Here is a 19,797-nt window from a genome sequence, read left to right as displayed (position 1 = left end):
TCTCACTTGAATATGGAGGAGGACTTTTTTTTTTTAATATCCATAACCCAGCTGTGACACTTCCTTCCACCTCTACCTGTACATCTGTTTCCTACAGAGTGCTGCTGCCGCAAGTGAGATGCGTGAGGCTTCTGTAGATACTGGGGAACAAGATGGAACAAAAATGCTTCACACCTGCCTCCCAAATTACAGGAACGCTGGACTGGGGCCAACATAAGCTGGCACAGCACCAGCTGAAATGGACATCAATTAAGGAACCTGTCATCTTTCAAGACTGCAGGGTCTTTTTTCACTCTGCGATCCACACTGCTCCACAAACCAGCCGCGGCACCACTGGTAGAGTTTTCCAGATGGGATCATTTCCCTCAGATTCCACACTTGCAGATTTATTGCAGAACTTGTTTTTAACCCCTCCCTTTGTTGTTAAAGCCTGAACTATTATTCCACATTACAATTTTATCTTTAATTAAATTTATTTGTCCTTAGTAAAGTGAGAAATTTGTACCTACATGAGCAGAAACAGTTTTAAGCCTGCCTAAAAGATGTTTTGTTTACAAAAAGGCATTCAAATAACTGAGATTAGTGAAGGGTCAGAAATTCTTCTCTGTATATATCACTCCTACTGGGGTCAAAAGCCAGAAAGCCTTGACCAGACTACATTATCCTGGAGAAATGGACAGACCTCTGGGACTAAAACAGGCCTTCTCTGACCATCGCATGCAGTGTTAGTGATCCATGTCATGTGCACAAAGAAACTCTGCTCGTGTGTAGTCAGTGGCAAATGTTATTTAAGAAAAATACCTTAAGAGTGTCAGCAATTAAAAAGGGACAAGAGTCTGGGAACAAGCCCAGCTGATCAGGAGGATCATAGAAGTGTAGCTCACCATCTTTGCCAACATGCTGGGCGTGTCGTTCTTCCTGCTTGCTTTTCTCTGATCACTACGTGGCTGTCAACAATCCCAAGAAATAGGAATGAAAGTGGCGCTTTCTCTGCCCCAGGGTTCCAGGACAGAGTCTGAGGCAAGATGGAGGGTGGGAGGGGCTTTCACACTTAATCCCTCCACCCAACACAACATGCAAAGCAACTACACCTGGATCTTTCCAAACAACTTTTATTTCCTCAAAGTCTTCCTTAACCTTATAGAACAAGAAGGTGCCACTAAATAGGGGCCAGTGTGGGGGCTTTCTTTTCTACTTCCTCTCCCCAATATAAAAATACAGATCTATTTTCTTAAAAAGTGACAAGATTCCACATAATACCTTTTCTTGACTTTTGTCCAATGGGGTAGGACCTATTTTCTCCACTGTACCTAAGTGGGCTGCCTTGTGGAAAAAAATTCCATGCAACATGAAAGAGTCCCATGATAAATAAATATCTCATCCACATTTAATGCATGTTCTGAGAACTGAATTCCATTGCCTCAGGGGGCTGCCTGTTGTTGCCAATTTGCTTCTCATGGCAGAACCCTGTGTGGCAGAGCCCTGACTAGGCTCTGCCGATGCTTGTTTGGAAAAGAGTCCAGCTGGAGATGAAAGAAGCTCTTCAAAGTGGGTGACTCCTTGGAGGCTATCACTTTAGGGCTTGGGAATGATTACTTATCAAAAACGCCTTCAGTCTGGAATATATTCTGGGCAAGAAGCTGGCCTGCCCTCTCGGGTGTTCCACTGGGGTTTGCAGAGCTGGAGAGGCCACAGATTTGGAGTGATGGAGAAACTGAAGAACCCAGTTGAAGGTAAGAGCCCCAAATCCACATCGTAGGTGGGGACAGGAGAGAGAGAAGGAATTTAAAAAAGCTTCAGACATCTGTCTGCACAATTCAATCTTGGCCCACCCTTCTCCACCCCCCTTTTATTTTAAATAAACAGCTTCAAAAGGGGTGGTCCTCAGATTTTTCTGCTGACTAAGATCTCGATTTCCTTACTTTCCTCTACCAAGAGAGCCTGAAACCTCTAGCTCTCAGCATCTAATCAGTCAAAACTTAGTCTCTGAAGTAAAAGGACTTGTAAGCTAGATCAAGAGAAAATATTTGTGACACATATATAGCTGACAAAGGACTTGCAACCAGGTTATATAAAGACCTCTCAAAACTCAGTAAGAAAATAAACAATAATACGCAAACAATGAATCATGGAACACTACATCAAAAACTAATGATGTGGGCACCTGGGTGGCTCAGTTGGTTAAGCGACTGCCTTCGGCTCAGGTCATGATCCTGGAGTCCCTGGAACGAGTCCCACATCAGGCTCCCTGCTCAGCAGGGAGTCTGCTTCTCCCTCTGACCCTCCCCCCTCTCATGCTCTATCTCATTCTCTCTCTCAAATAAATAAATAAAATCTTTTTAAAAAAAACAAACTAATGATGTAATGTATGGTGATTAACATAACATAAAAAAAACAAACAGTACAATTTAAAAATAGGCAGAAGATTTGAAGACACTTTACCAAAGATATACAAATGGCAAACACATGAAGAGAAGCTCAACATCATTAGCCATTAGTGAAATGCAAATTAAATCTGCAATGAGGTACCTGTTAGAATGACTTAAAACAACAACGACAACAACAAAATGTGGAATCAAGTGCTGGCAAGGATGTGGACAAACTGGAATTCTCATACACTGCTGGTGGGAATGCAAAATGGTTATAGCCACTTTGGAAAAGTTTGGCAGTTTCTAACTAAATTAAGCATACACTTATCAAATGACCCATACATTCATATCTAGGTATTTACCCAAGAGAAATGAAAACATAAGTTCACATAAAAACCCATACATGAATGTTTGTAGTAGTTCTATCCATAATCACCTAAACTGCAAACAACCCAAATATTCAACTGGTTAATGGATAAGCAAATCGTGGTCTATCCTACCATGGAACACTACTATGCGACAAAAAAGCATGGATTAGTGATCTAGGCAACATGGATGAAAAATGCATTATGTTATAATGAAGCCTCAAAAAGCTAACTGCTGTATGGTTTAATTTATATGACATTCTGGAAAAGGCAACGTCATCCCTATGACAGAAAAAGGATCAAGGTGACTAGGGGTTGGTTGCATGAGGGAGTTTTTTTTGGATGATGGAAATGCTCTGTATCTAAATTGTGGTGATGGTTACCTGACTGTGTGTTTGTCAAAACTGTAAAACAAAGAGTGGGTTTTAATGTGTGCAAACAAACAAACAAATTTGGGTCTCTCGGGAAGGGAATGAACTAGAGAAACATCGCTGCACTCCGTGCTTGGGGATACCTGGGAATGCATATGGCTAGAGTGTGACAGGGCTGACACAGAGCCTATTTTCACCCCGAAATTGTAGGCAACATTAAAACAGACCCAGATTTCTGTTGAAGTAAAAGGAACTTTATACTCTTTGTCCCCCAAACTTTTCATTGTTGCAGAGACAATGCAATCTTCTTTATGCAGATAAAAAGATATCAAGTCCCGGCCTGGTGTTCCTCCTCCCCTTTCATTTCCTGTTTCATTTGGGCAGAGATCTCTGTTTCTACAATGGGCAAAGTATATGCAAGTTTAAAAATCAAGAGGGAAATCAGGGGCGCCTGGGTGGCTCAGTTGGTTAAGCTACTGCCTTTGGCTCAGGTCGTGATCCTGGAGTCTCGGGATCGAGCCCCGCATCGGGCTCCCTGCTCAGCAGGGAGTCTGCTTCTCCCTCTGCCCTCTTCCCTCTCGTGCTGTCTCTCATTCTCTCTCTCAAATAAATAAATAAAATCTTTAAAAAAAAAAAAAAAGAGGGAAATCAGAGATTTAGGCTAACTGGAGACCTCTTGGTCTAAACGGGTTAATGTGCAGAGCACCTACTAAAAGTAAATCCTGAAACATTTTTTCAAAATAATAAACACCTTCCAAACTCTAATTAAAAGTATTCTCCAGAAATCTGTCGTGCTCTCAGTGAGTGAAGTCAAAAAACATAAAGTATACCTGTAAAAATAAAATTTCTTTTAATGTCATCATTATTTAATAGTGAAATGATGGGGATAGGCACCTCCGAAGGGGCAATATTTTGAAAGAAAAATTATACCTCTTATAATGTGGTCACAGGTCCATAGGGAGCGAGAAGGTCGAGTGGCTAAAGATGTGTTCCATCAGTACCTGGAGAGCTGTGAAAGCAGTCAGCTTGGAAAAGAGAGCATATTCCCACTCTCATTTTAGTAGCTTATCTTCACACCTCTGCTTCACAGCTTACTCCTTCTAGTACTTCTTGGGTGCCTCAAGCGAGAGGAAGGAAATGGTACTTGGAAACTAACTAAACCAGAAACTTTAGCTCCCACCTTCGAAGAGCCCAAGCATGTAAGGATACGCACACATACAAATGCAGAGAAAGCTTTTTCATTTAAATGGAGGAAGCTGCCATGTCTACCTCTATAAGCAAAAATATTAATCATCCACCGTCTGGTTTTAATCCACACGCTCCTGATCCTGCATCTGAATGTATTGTTATCAGGGGAAGGAGCATTTCTGCTCAATCTTATTCACCAGCCAAAAACCTGAGAATGTGAAAACCACACTGGTGAAGTGCCTTCTTGGGGACCCAGAAAACTCTGAGCTGCTGCTTTTTTATTGTTTTCTTTCTTTTAAAAATGATGAACAAATGTGAATTTCAGAGGGTCTGGAGGGGGAAAAAAAAGAAACAGCTCAAGTTACAGGTCCCTCATATCTTGAGTGACAATATCCTCAGGGAAATTAGCACTTTCTCTTCTCTATTTCCCAAAGGGGATCCAGCCACACAACCTGATTGATATCAGCCCATCCGAGACAAGCTTGGGCATCCAGGTGCATCCCTTATGAGCATTTACAAATGAAATGGCAAGCCCAAACAGTAAGCCTTTGCCTCTGGTCTCTGTTCTTCTGGTTTGTGCTTTGCTAGCAGTAAAAGCAGGCACTGATACACCATCTGAATGAGTCTAAGCATGCTTCTCCCACTGTCCTTGCTGGAGACCCTTTCCTCTCCTCAGGTTCACCCTAAAAAGGGTCTCCAAGCTAGTATGTGGGCTTGAGTGCCTTCAAAGCCATTAGTCACCACCCTTGCAGCCTCACTCTGAACTGCGAATGGGGCCACCCGTGACAGAAAAACTCTGGCAAGATTAGAGGATAGCAAGAGCAGAAGAAACCACAATACGCCTGAGACTCCCAGGAGAACAATGACTAGTGCTGGTGGGAACAGACTGACAGACAGAGCAGACAGACTCTAACCAGGCCTCACTCTGTTTTCGATGCAACACAAATGTTTTCCATTAGAAGTTCCCTGCCCCACAAACACTCATACATGCGGCTATGAAATCCACATACTTAACTTCTGCTTTTCTGGCACTCTGACCCAACTACCTCTCCTGTTCCTCTGGAAGAGAGCAAAGTTGAGAGAAAAGAGATTCTAGTACCCTCAGCACAAAGGTAAGGGGAAGAGAATCAGAATCAGATGCATGCTTACTAAGTACTATCTAACATGAGTATGACTGAACAAGCTAAAGGGAAGAAGGGAGAAAACAAGGATGTTTCTTTTGCCAAGAGAGAAACAAGTACTAAAGTTTGGCTCTACTTTCTAGTAAAGTCTGCAGCTGATCTTCATCAGGAGGTGTCGGTCGCCATTAAAAGCAAAACAGGCAAAAACCTCAGAAAACTCATTACAAAGCCTGCAAAATTCCAGTACTCAGAAAACAGAATATAGGCTGATCAGTAACCCATGTTTCAAACACTCTGAACCAGCCGAGTATCACAGCTGTGAGAAGCCGAACCAGAAATCTTTACAGCGTCAGCAACCATCCTCCCACCGTCTGTGGGACCCGGCCCAGGCTCATTTCTAATCACAGAGGTAGGGACATGTGGCTGTGTGGCTAATTAATCTCCTCCCTTAAAAAAAAGGAAGAAGAATACTATAAATAAGTAAGAATTCAAAAGAACAATTAAAAAAAAAGAATGAACATTGAAAAGAAAGGAAAAAGTGAATTTTTAAAATGGCATGTAAGAAATAAAAGGAAATCCCCTATTCAGGCAGCTCTGGAGTTCCCTAATTGCACAAGAGCAAAGGACACCCCCCAATGTGGATGCCTTATTAAGCAATTGCTCAACCTACACGCATTGTGCAATTCCAACCCTCCAAAGCTTCTTGCTGCACATGTGCAAACCACGTTTTCCACTGCACTCTAGAATTAGGAACAGTTTCTCATTTTTCTCTTCTTCACTTTAGGGGGGCTGTGTGCATGAGGGAAAAAAAATCTACTGCTAGATAAGCATTCATTACAAATGAGGTTTTACATTATTTCATCTGGTTATTTCTGAGTTTACTCGTAGTTAAGAAACATTTGGATTTACTCTTAGGCAGCTAAAGATTCATTTTTCCTGTCACTGACAATAATGATATCACAAAAAATTGTCCACGAAAACATCGAACCTTCAAAAGCCTTTGTTCCAAGTGTTTGCTATTCTGGAATATCTGGAGTACTTAAAAGTAGCAGTCCCTACTTTGCAGCCAAAATTCCAGTGGAAGCCCGGGTAAATCACAGTGTGTCTTATTAATCACAAACCTTTCTTTTTAGAGAAATCTAGTTAAACAATCAACAAGAATGATTAATAGGTGTATACAAAGATGAAGAAAGCATGACAAGAAAACACAAAGGTCATGCAGGAAAAGACAGATGTGACTTCATAAAAATTTTAAGTTGTACACTGTAAAAAATATAAAGATTATAATACTAGCTACAAACCAGGAGACAATATTTGCAATATATAAAATAAAACTATCGGGGCACCTGGGTGGCTCAGTCGGTTGAGCGGCTCCCTTCGGCTCAGGTCATGATCCCAGGGTCCTGGAATCAAGCCCTGCATGGGGCTCCCTGCTCGGCGGGAAGCCTGCTTCTCCCTCTCCCACTCCCCCTACTTGTTTTCCCTCTGTAGCTGTCTCTCTCTGTCAAATAAATAAATAAAATCTTAAAAAAATAAAATAAAACTACAGTGTTTACAAACTCCTACATATCAATAATATATAACAATATGAAAATGAGCAGGGCCATAAACATGCAAGTCAGAATGGAAGAAATATAAACAGACAGTAAATACACAGAAAGATCCTTTATTCCACTAGTAAGCAAATTCAAGTTAAAGTGAGATGCATTTTTTTACCCCAGAAAATTAGCAGAAATTAAAAATATTGGTATAATATATAGTATTTGTAAAGTATGAAGAAACAGACACTTGGATACCATCATGGGGGTGTAAACTGGTATAATCATCTGAGAGAGCAATTTGGCAGTATTTGCAAAAACAGTAAAATTTGTGTATCTTTTGATAAAGGAATTCCACTTGTAGCTATCTATTCTAAAAGAACAAGTCTTATAAATATACAAGGATTTAAGTACAAGAAAGTTCATTTTAGTACTGTATGTAATAATAAAAATTGGACATGAGTAAACAGCACCTAAAAGACAGATAGTGGGAATGTATACTGGTGTAGCCAATATGGAAACCACTACAGAGGTTCCTCAAAAAATTAAAAATAGAACTATCATACAATCCAGCAATTCCACTTCTGGGTGTTCATCTCAAGAAAATGAAAATATCAATTTGAAGAGATACAAGCACCCTGTATATTCACTGCAGCATTATTTACAACAGCTAAAATATGGAAGCAACCTAAGTATCCATCAGTAGATAAATGGATAAAGAAGGTGATGTATGTATACAATGGATTATCATCCAGCCATGTATAATGAAATCCTGCCATAGCGAAATGAGAGAAAGACAAATTACTGTATGATTTTACTTATATATGGAATCTAAAACAAAACAAATGAAAAACAAAACAGAAACAAACTCATAGATACAAGAAACAAACTGTTGGTTACCAGAGTGATGAGGGGTTGGGGGGAAGGTGTGTGAAACGGGTAAAGGGGATTAAGAGGTACAAACTTCCAGTTATTAAATAAATAAGTCACAGGGATGAAAGTACAGCATAGGGAATATAGTCAGTAGTGTTGTAATAACTTTGTATGGTGAGAGATGAACTACACTTATCATGGGGATTTCACAATGTATAAAAATACCAAATCACTATGATGTACACCTGAAACTAAGAGGACACTGTGTGTCAGTTATACCTCAATAAAAAAAGATGGATGGGGCGCCTGGGTGGCTCAGTCGGTTAAGCGACTGCCTTCGGCTCAGGTCATGATCCTGGAGTCCCGGGATCGAGTCCCGCATTGGGCTCCCTGATCGGCAGGGAGTCTGCTTCTCCGAGCTCTGACCCTCCCCCCTCTCATGCTCTATCTCATTCTCTCTCTCAAATAAATAAATAAAATCTTAAAAAAAAAATGGATAAATTATATCTATAACAATGGAATATGATGCAGCTTGAAAAAGACTGGTGTAGATTTATACATACTGATTCAGAAACAGTTGCAAGGTGTGTATAAAGAGTAATGTATACACATGCATTTTTATTAGAAAAGTTAATATTCTGTATATGTATGTCTGCAAGAATGGTTACCAGACTGTTATTAGCAGTTTTTGCCTGTTTTGCTTTTTAATGGCTACTGACACCTCCTGATGAAGATCAGCTGCAGACTTTACTAGAGTAAAGTAAAGGCAAATTTTGGAGGAGGGGCTGGTACTCTTATATTCTACAGTTCTATATGATTTTAATATTTCAGATAGTAGATTACTTCTGTAATTAACAAATAAAGACAGTCTACCTTCTGTTTCTCAGCATGATGGAGTAGGTGGTACTGGACTAGTCCTCCCACCATAAACAGGTATAAAATATCTGAGGTAACTGTTTGTAGGCAGTGGACAACAGGCAGTGCAAGACTGTGATTCCTAAAATACCAAACTCATTGAGAAATAGTTTTGTGGTTACCAGAGGTGGGGGTAGGAGAAACTAGAGGAAGGTGGTCAAAAGGTGCCAAGTTCCCGTTACAAGACAAGTCCTAGGGATGTAATATACAACACGATGACTACAGTTAACACTGCTGTATGATATATCACAAGAGATTTTTTTCTTTGCTTTTTATTGCATCTGTATGAGATGATGGATGTTAACTAAACTCACTGTCGCAATAATTTTAAAATATATGTAAATCAAACCATCATTTTATTAAACATATACAATGATGTATGTCAATTATTTCTCAATACAATTGGGGAAAAACACTAGAAATATTTTCTTATGATTAAACTTTGTTCCCTTTTCATGAGAGACAAAAAGACTGTGCTCTCTGAGAGAAGAGAAATTCATAAAACGAACCCATGATCACTCAGTCCTCTGCTTGGGGATAATTTTCCAACCATGACACTGAAAGCTGAGTCCCAAGGAAATTATGGTGCTCCTGTTGAGCAGAAGAGGCAGAGGCAGAATTTGAGGTAGCTGAAGGGGATGGAATCAGCAAGTAGGGAAATGGACAGGAAGAAGTTGTACAAAGAAAGGGCATAAAGTACATGTGAGAATCTTCAGTGAATAAGGGGATAAAGGCTGGAGCGTACATATGCAGCCAAGACCACCAGAGGCTGACCAAAAGGCAGCTGCTACAGGGCTGAGAGTGGAACAGAAAGAGATAGTAAAGATCCAGCAGTGGTGTGGAAAGCGCACTGCCTCAGGATGGGGGAGTTGGGAGTTCCAACACTGCTACAGTGAAGGTTTTAACACCTTGTTAACACCCCTTGGCAACCATCTGAGACTCCAGAGGAGCCACACCCTGGAGTGAGAGCTAATCTAAACTGCATTCAGAGATCCTAAAAACCCAGCCTAAAACAAAGTCTGCAGGGGAGACAGAGCTTGGAGGTTGACATGTTACTGCGGCTTGGGAAATATCCTAGGTTTCTACGTAGCTGCCCTCATAATACATAAAAGCCAAGCCTACAGAAGTTCAAGATGATCAAGCAGAAATTTAACTGCCAGTTTTAAAAAAACAAACAAAAAGGTACTCTCCAGAGGAAGGTAACAAGATCCAGAATCTAACAAATGATCCAGTGTCCACTGACTGTAAACAAAAATCATTAGACACAAGAAACAGGAAAATGCAATCTACATTCAAGAGAAATCAAATGTGAAATGGCCCACATGTTGGGATTGACAGGCAAAGACTTTAAAAGCAGCTATTATAAATATATCCAAAATATTAATAAGAAAGATGTTCAAAGAATTAAAGGGAACTATAGCCTTAATGAGTAAACAAATAGGGAATATCAGCTGAGGAAAATAAATTATAAAAAAAGAATCAAGTAGCAATCCTTTTTTTTTTTTTTTTTAAAGATTTTATCTATTTACTTGACAGAGAGAGACACAGCGAGAGAGGGAACACAAGCAGGGGGAGTGGGAGAGGGAGAAGCAGGCTCCCCGTGGAGCAGGGAGCCCGACGAGGGGCTCGATCCCAGGACCCTGGGATCATGACCTGAGCTGAAGGCAGACGCCCAACGACTGAGCCACCCAGGTGGCCCTAGAAATTCTTTTTTAAAAAGATTTTATTTATTTTAGAGAGATTATTTGAAAGATATTTATTTATTTTAGAGAGAGAGAGATGGAGAGAGCATGCATGGGAAGGGGCAGAGGGGGGAGGGAGAGGGAGAGAATCTCAAGCAGACTCCGCTCAGTGCGGAGCCCTACGCAGGGCTCAGTCCCACAACCCTGAGATCACAACCGGAGCTGAAACCAAGAGTCCAAGACTCAACTGACTGAGCCACTCAGGTGCCCCCCAAGTAGAAATTCTTAAACTGAAAAGCAAAAGAGTGAAATAAAAAATTCACTGGATAAACATTATATTGAAAATGGCAAAGAAAGAGCCCATGAATGTAAAGACAGATTAACAGAAACTAAGTTATCTGGGGGCACCTGGGTGGCTCAGTCAGTTGAGCGTCTGACTCTTGGTTTTGGCTCAGAAGGTGATCTCATGGGTCCTGGGATGGAGCCCTGAGCCGGCTCCACGCTCACTGGAAGTCTGCTTAGGATTCTCTCCCTCTCCTTCTTCCCCTCTTCCCACTCATGTATTCTCTCTCTCTCCCTCTCTCTAAAATAAATAAGTCTTAAAAAAAAATAGAAACTAAGTAATCTGAAGAGAGAAAATATTACTAAAGATAAACAGAGCCTCACATATGTGTGGGACTATTTAAAAATGTCTAACATATATATAATTGGAATTCTGGAAAGAGAAGAGAGGGTAAGTAGGGTAGGAAAAAAAGAATAATCTCTGGAAGATATCCCAAATTTGATGAAAAACACCAACTTACAGAGCCAAAAGGGTCAGTGAACATCAAGCAGAATTAATGTAAAACAAACTACACCTTTGCACATCCCAATCAAACTTCTGAAAACCACAGATAAAAAGAAAATATTCAAAGCAGACTCCCCCAAAAGATACATTATACAGAGAGGCATATGAATGCTGATTTCTCCTGAGAAAACAGTGGGTGCGAGATAATAAGAGAAACACATTTTGAAGATGCTGAAAGAAAAAAACTTCAATCCAGAATTCTATATCCAGTTAAAAAAAAAAATCTTTTAAAATCAAAGATAAAGGGGGGGTGGTGGGGAAAGAGACATTTTTAGATCAACAAAAGCTACAGGAATTTGTCACCTGCCACCTGCTGTGTCCTTTAGGCTCAAGAGAAATGATTATCATCTGGAAACTTAGATCTACTGAAAACAATGAAAAGCATGGAAAGCACCAGTAAATAAGTAGATAAATACAAAAGTTTGTATTTTCTTGTTTGTAATTTACTTAAAAGATAACTATTTAATAGAAATAATAACAGGGTACGGTAGGGTTTATACCATATGAAAAGCCAAAGAGAAGACAAATGCACTAAACAAGAGGGAATGGGTAAATGGAATTGCACTATTTTAAGATGATCACATTTGTAAAGCAGGAAACAGGAAGCATAGGTGTGAAGTGTAAAAAGGTACAATACTGACCTTAAAATACATTCTGAAAAGGTAAGGATGCAAATCATTTGCCCTAGAACAATTGGGAAAAAAATTTTTAAGGGTATAGTTAAGAAGGCAAAAACAAAGATTTCTTAAAACAGAAAAAGCACTAATCATAAAGGAAAATTTAAAAGACCCAAATTTCATCAAAATTTAAAAATTTGCTTTTCAAGATTCTGTCTTAAAAAAAATTTAAAAAGCTAGCCATACACTGAGAAAATATTCACAGGATACATATCTGACAAGGATTTGTATCCAGATTATATAAAGAACTTTCACCAACTCTATAAGAAAACATCAATATCCCAAATTTTGAAAATGGGCTGTGGATTTGGACATTTCCCAAATGAGGACCTATAAATTGCTAATAAACACAAGAAAAGATGCTCATCATTAATTACACAAATGCCAATAAAACTAAAATGAGACCACTTCACACTTTACTAGAATGGCTAAAATTCTAAAGACTAGAAATACCAAATGTTGGCAAGGATGTGTAACAACCAGAATTCTCAAGCATTGCTAGTGGGAATATAACATGGTGCAATCACTTTGGAAAACAGTTTGGTAGTTTCTTTAAAGTTAGCAATATACTTATCATATGACTGAGCAATGTTACTTCCAGCTATTTACCCCCAGAGAAATGAAAACATATGTCCTCAAAAAGACTTGTACATTAATGTTCACAGCATCTTTATTCAAAACAGCCAAAGAATAAAAACCCAAATGTCCAAACCCAAAGTGAATGGATAAACAGACTGTAATATATCCAGATAATGGAATACTGCTCATCAATAAAAGGAATGAACCATGGAAAAACACAACAACATGCATCAATCTCACAGATACCATGCTGAGTGAAAGAACACACTGTATGATTCCACTTATATGAAATTCTAAAATAGGTAATACTAATCTATAGTAAGAATAATTAGGGGCGCCTGGGTGGCTCAGTTGCTTCAGCATCTGCCTTTGGCTCAGGTCATGATCCTGGGGTTGAGCCTTACGTCGAGCTCCCTGCTCAGCAGGGAGTATGCTTCTCCCTTGCTCTCTCTGCACAACCCTCCCCCACCAGCCCCACTGTGCTCTCTCTCGAATCAATCTTTTTTTTTTTTAAGATTTTATTTATTTATTTGTCAAAGAGACAGAGAGAGAGCACAAGCAGGGGGAACGGCAGACAGAGGGAGAAGCAGGCTCCCTGTTGAGCGAGGAGCCCCATGCGGGATTCAATCCCAGGACCCTGGGACCATGACCTGGACCAAAGGCACATGCTTAACCAACTTAGCCACTCAGACGTCCCTAAATAAATAAAATCTTTAAAAAAAAAAAAAAAAGAATAATTAGATCAGTAGTTGCCTAGGATGGGGAGCGGGACTGGGGAGATTAACTGCAAAGGGGAACTTAGGAACATTTTGGGGGATGGTAACATTATGTATCTTGATTGCGTGGTCATTACTCAGGTATATATATACCACCAATACATTCAAATGTAAGATTTTATTGTATGTAAATTATATACCAACAAGTTGATTAATAAAAGTAAAGGTATTAACTTTAAAATAGATTATTTTCAGATATCTAAAATTATAAAGTAAAAACATAATATTCTTTTACATATATGAGAATTAAAGAAAATAAAGGGTGGGACAGGAAGTACGGAGGCAGACATTTGTGTCAATAGTTAAGTCCTCTCTCTAGGAAACATACTTCTTCCTCTTACCCATTTCAACTTTATTTTTTTTTAAGATTTTATTTATTTGAGAGACAGAGAAAGAGAGAGAGAGAGAGACCATGAGAGGGGGAATGGTCAGAGGGAGCAGAAGACTCCCCGCTGAGCAGGGAGCCCTATGTGGGGCTTGATCCTAGGACTCCAGGATCATGAGCTGAGCCAAAGGCAGTCGCTTAACTGACTGAGCCACCCCGGCACCCCTCAACTTTATTTTTTATTATGGCCCATATTTATTTAGTCTTGAGCCAAAGATGGTTTTTATGTATATCTGCAGGTAGGCAGGCAAACTTCCATCACTCACCTTCAGGTTTTTATGTATCAGTTACCCCCATCAACCAATTCCATGAGCGCTTGTTCATCTCTAAGCAATCCTGCCTGCAAAGTCTGGAGCCCAAGGCATTGTCCTGATTTTTTGGTCCGTATATGTTGCACTGCCACTACACTTAGGATTTTTTTGCTCTTGGGCATACCTCCAAAATGATGTAGATCATCCTGTGCATAAATTCAGTCTTCTTAGAGCACTCTCAAGGGTTTCCCAAAAATAAGTTCGCTCTCCGAAGACTCATATTCTAGACACTCAGGTATCTTTGGGTTGCAGGGCATTCAAAGATGTGAAGAACATTCAACCGAGAGAGAAAGCAGCAGATAAATTCAATCTAAGCATCCATTCCCCTCATATGAACTTTTACTTCTTTGTTCATTCTCAAGAACCATTATGGGAGATCAGATAATCTCCCTAAAACAGGTCAAGAATTCCCAAGCTCGGGACACCTGGGTGGCTCAGTCAGTTCAGCGTGTGCCTTCGGCTCAGGTCATGACCCCAGGGTCTTGGGACTGAGTCCCACATTGGGCTCCCTGCTCAGCGTGGAGCCTGCTTCTCCCTCTGCCTGCTCTGCCTGCCGTTCCTCCTGCTTGTGCTCTCTCTCTGACAAAATAAATAAATAAAATCTTTAAAAAAAAGAAAAAGAATTCCCAAGCTCCTGGTGATAAATCAAGCTCCCAGTGAAAATAAAAGAACTGTCAAAGTTAAGAAGAGAACTGGAGGTATACTAAGAAATATTTGTTCAACCACTCTACTACTGTACTTATATTCAATTAAGAGTGTGTGCTTTAAACTTGGATTGCTTGGATTTGATTCCTTCATTCTTACCTGTGTCATCCTGGGCAAGTTCTTTCATAAAGTTCAAATTCCCATGGGGCTTCTGTGACATTTAAATGAGATAATGTAAACATTAAAACAGTACCTAGCACATGATAAACACTCATTAAAAGTCAGATGTTTTGCTCAGGGCCCTCTTGGGAAAAGAGATCCAGACATGTGACTCTTCATATATACTCTGGAAAAACATATTTTTTAGCATTCTGAATATAACTTCTTTCTGAAGAGCTTAGAAACCTGTCTGGCAAACATGAAGGCAAAGTATATGAACTCTTCGGTAATATGCCCTACATTCCAAAGTTAAAGACAGAATGAGGAAGACTATTTATACCAGAAATCTTTATTATTTTTACCTGAGCCAAAATCTTTGCCTGATGACTACAACCCTGGCAGCCACCAAATTCCTAAAACCAGTGGTTCTCAAAGTATGGAACCCAAACCATCAGCATCACCTGGGGACTTGTTAGAAATGCAATTTTTTCTGTCTCTCCCTCCCGAATAATCAAAAACCACTGGGGGATGGGCCCAGCAATCGGGTTTTTTAACAATGCCTCCAGGTGATTCTGATGAATGCTAAAGTATGAGAATTATTATCCTAGAGCAAAAAGAACACCTAGTCATTGACCTATGCATTGCATGAGCATAAAGATAATGGAATTCCACAAGGCCCCTTTGGGGAATTAGGTTTATAAATCAGGCAGTAACTGATAAATCTGAAAGTACTGGAGTAAACAGAAGTAGTAATCAGTAATTCTATAAATTTATAAACAATCAGTAAAGAGAGAGCACAAAAAAGGTGAGGGAGGGCAACAGTGAGGTAGGCAGAGAGATATACACAATACAAATGGTCAGCGCCAAAGGGCCACTGGTGAAATGAATCATCAAACAAAGCAGCCCATCAAGGTATTTACTGCACTTCAAGTGAGAAGGGTGAAAAATTTTTTATAACATTTGCTAGATAGAAACCAGAGGCCTTCTCAAAACACCACATAACTTTTACTAAGTTTATATCCGTACCAAGAGCTTCTTCCACTAAACAGGCAAAACAGAAAAGGAAAAGATACAGTTCACAGCTCATTTCTAAATATCTGGCTGGACATGGTTTTTCTTTAGATATCTATGGACTGATAGGGAAGTATGAGGAGGAGAAACTGACTCAAAGGGTGAAAACAAACAAAAGATCTTATCTACCATGGTGACAAAGGAACATCCATGTTCTTATTACCTAAAACATAGAATGTTGCACCCCTCCCAAGTTTTCAAAAGTTCTCATCTCATTTAATATAAAAATAAAACACCTCTTGTACAAAGGCAACCAAAGAAAATTTAAAAATTATTCATAAGTAGCCATCACAGGGGCACCTGGGTGGCTCAGTCGGTTAAGCATCTGACTCTTGATTTCAGCTCAGGTCATGATCTCAGGGTCCTGGGATCAAGCACTGCATCAGGTTCCACGCTCAGAGGGGAGTCTGCTTGAGATTCTCTCTCCCTCTGCCCCTCCCCCTGCTCACGCACGCACTCTCTCTCTAAAATAAATAAATCTTTAAAAAAATAAAAAAAAATCCATCACAAATCATTAAGAAAAAAATGGATGAGCATTCTAATAGTAAAATGGGCAATGAATACAAGGCAGTTTATAAGAAATGTAATAACAATAAGCACAAAAGCTTTTTTTTCTTTTAATATTTTATTTATTTATTTGACAGAGAGAGACACAGAGAGAGAGGGAACACAAGCAGGGGAATTGGGAGAGGGAGAAGCAGGCTTCCCGCCGAGCAGGGAGCCCGATGTGGGGCTCGATCCCAGGACCCTGGGATCATGACCCTGTGCCGAAGGCAGATGTCTAACCAAATGAACCACCCAGGTGCCCCTCCAGTCATCTTTTTGATACTTTATTTCTTTTTCTTGTCTTACTGTACTGGCTAGGACCCCCAACATAAACTGAATGCAACTGGTAATTACCACCCATTTCTTGACCTGCTTGGTGGTTATATAGTTCCTCATTTTGTGACAGGTCTTTTTGTTTAATGCATTTCCATATGTACATTTCATAACTTAAAAAGTTAAAAAAGAAAAAGAAAGCAGCAAGAGAAGTAAACAATAAAGAGCCTGGCAAAATTCTCCAGTTTGGAAGGGTGTATTAGTTAACTATTGGCGCTGTAACAAATTACTACAAATTTATTGGCTTAAAAGAATTCAATTTACTGGGGCGCCTGGGTGGCTCAGTTGTTAAGTGTCTGCCTTCGGCTCGGGTCATGATCCTGGGGTCCTGGGATCGAGCCCCGCATCGGGCTCCCTGCTCCGTGGGAAGCCTGCTTCTCCCTCTCCCACTCCCCCTGCTTGTGTTCCCTCTCTCGCTGTATCTCTCACTGTCAAATAAATAAAATCTTAAAAAAAAAAAAAAAAGAATTCAATTTACTATCTTATAGTTCTAAAGATCAGAAATCCTACAATCAAGGTGTTCACAGAGTGTTGTCAGTTTTGTCAGCTGACAAGGTGTTGATAGTGTTCTTGGAGCCTCTGTGGGAGGCTCTGTGCTTCCTTGTCTTTTTTAGCATCTAGAGGCCACCCGCATTCTTTGGCTCATGTCCTTCCCCTTATCTTCAAGGCCAGCACATACTATCTCCAAATCTCTCTCACTGGGACCTCTAGTTCCATCATCACAGCTTTTTCTCACTCTTAACACTCCTGCCTTCTTATAAGGACCCTTGTGATTACTTTAATCACACCTGGGCAATCTAGGATCATCTTCCCATCTCAAGATCCTTCCTTAACTTAATCACATCTGCAAAGGCACCTTTGCCTTGCAAGGTAACATTCAACAGGTCTCAGGAGTTAAGATGTGGACCATCTTTAAGGGGCCATTATTCTGTCTACCACAAAGTGTGAGGACATAGGGCAGATGCAGAACACCACTCGGAAACTTTTTCATTGCTACAGATCAGTAGCACTCACAATCAGCATTTCAGGGGTAAACTACCATACTAAATGGGAAGTGGCCAGGGGCACCTGGGTGGCAGGCACAGTTGGTTAAGTGTCCGACTCTTGGTTTCAGCTCAGGTCATGATCTCAGGGTTGTGAGATAGAGCCCCATGTTGGGCTCTGAGCTCAGTGCAGAGTCTGCTGGGGATTCTCTCTCCCTCTGGCCCTCCTCTTGTGCTCTCTCTCTCTCTCTCAAAATAAATAAATAAATCTTTAAATAAATTTTTAAATAAAGAGAAGTGGCCAGAGAGTAGAATTTCCTCTTGACACGGTAGGCCACAGCTCCAGTGAGGAGGTCGGAAATTGTTGTATCATTTATGTGAAATAGAGATCAGACACAGGAAACTAGCTCTGGTGTAGTAGCTCCACTATATACAGACTAGCAAATGTAGAAAATAAATTCATTTATTAAGATTGCTTACCACCTGGCCTCCTCCCCACTCCCTCCAGGGTTGTGACTTGGTAATACAAACCTATACCAGCTGTAGACTTGAGAAGGCGATTTTAAATAGTATTTGTAGACAAAGGAGGAATCCCATGAGAATCTACATAACCTATTTTGGAGCAGATATCAGACCTGAGGAAACCTTTCTTTGTTCAAAGAAATGTAACTGGCCAGAATCAGATGGTAGAAATCCAAGTTGGGGCCTATGAAAAAGGTCTGCAACATAAAAAAGGGAGAACACAGCACACAAAGAGATAGAGAAACAAAGCATATTTGCAGGGAGTGTGGGGAATGTCAAATGAAGAAGATAGTCTTAAAACTGAATTTTTAAAATCATAGACACTGTGAGGTATGATAAAAGAAAAAGAACAAAACAAAGACAGATAAAAGGGACCTGGATAAAAGGTGGGCAAAAATATAACGGTTCCAGGATAACATAGAGAAGTAATGTAAGGAAACATACAATACAATAGCAGACTTAAAAACTGAATTAGAAGCAGTAAAAGGTAAAATAAGCATTCTAAAAATCTCAATCAATTCCAGAGAAGATAAACTTGAGAAGCTCTCTGACAATGCAGAGGCAAAGCAAAAAGAGATTAAAATGAGGACAGAAAAAGAGATGTAGAAGACTGTGAAGAAAAGAATAGAACAAACAGAACATTAACAATCAAGGACATAAGAGATGAAAACTTTTCTGGTCCAACATCTAAACAAATCCTCATACAATTTGAAATTCAAGATTACAAAAAGTTGTAAGTTACCCACTTTGGACCAAAAAAAGAGTTCGCCTTCAAAGGAAGAAAAGTCAGACTTTTCTCCAAGTTTTCCTAACCGTTAATGCAATAGGATAATACCTATAGTTTTAAGGGGAAAAAAATGTTGACCTTAAGCTAAGTTGCCATTCATGTGCAAGGGCAAAATAAGAACAGTTTCAAAATGCAAGTGTTCAGAAGTAGTCATGAAGAATGTCCTTGGTGAATCATTCAATGAAAAGAGCAAAGTAAGGAAAAGAATGTATACCACACTATCATTTTGATCATTTAGGTATATACATGTATAAACATGTTTCAGTCAGTATAGAAGTAGTCTAAAAAGGTAAGTCTCAAATTGTTAACAGCAGTTACTCCTGGCGGGTGGTTTTTGACTGTATATATATTCTTGTGAATTATTTGATTCTTTCGCATGAGTATGTATATTACTACCATGTTTTATAAAAGTCACTTTAATTTTTTTTAAGATTTTATTTATTTTTTGACAGAGAGAGACACAGTGAGAGAGGGAACACAAGCAAGGGGAGTGGGAGAGGGAGAAGCAGGCTTCCCACAGAGCAAGGAGCCCGATGCAGGGCTTGATCCCAGGACCCTGGGATCATGACCTGAGCCGAAGGCAGACGCTTAACGACTGAGCCACCCAGGCGCCCCTAAAAGTCACTTTAATTTTTTAAAAGGCATCCATGTCATCTTTGATGAAAATATTCTTCAGTGTTGGATGTGAATAACAGATGAATCAAAGGACATAATAAAAATGGGAAAGCCGGGACGCCTGGGTAGCTCAGTGGGT

At 39.9% G+C, this 19,797-nt stretch overlaps 1 protein-coding gene across 5 annotated transcripts in view; it reads right to left on the bottom strand.

Moving 5' to 3' along the window:
• SMG6 (SMG6 nonsense mediated mRNA decay factor) overlaps positions 1–19,797 on the bottom strand; it is a 231,850-nt gene that overhangs the window by 89,341 nt on the left and 122,712 nt on the right. Inside the window, exon 14 of one of the 5 annotated variants that reach the window (XM_035027543.1) lies at positions 14,574–14,853. The exons of the other annotated variants lie outside the window; for them this stretch is intronic. Within the exon in view, the coding sequence (XP_034883434.1) occupies positions 14,743–14,853 (111 nt within the window). The 3' untranslated portion in view covers positions 14,574–14,742. Of the gene's footprint in view, positions 1–14,573; positions 14,854–19,797 lie in introns of those variants that run through there. 5 annotated transcript variants of the gene reach the window in all.

Source organism: Mirounga leonina, unplaced genomic scaffold (assembly GCF_011800145.1).
Source record: "Mirounga leonina isolate KUSES-001 unplaced genomic scaffold, KU_Mleo_1.0 Mir_200, whole genome shotgun sequence".
Classification (NCBI taxonomy): domain Eukaryota; kingdom Metazoa; phylum Chordata; class Mammalia; order Carnivora; family Phocidae; genus Mirounga; species Mirounga leonina.
This window is presented reverse-complemented; position numbering and strand designations above follow the sequence as displayed.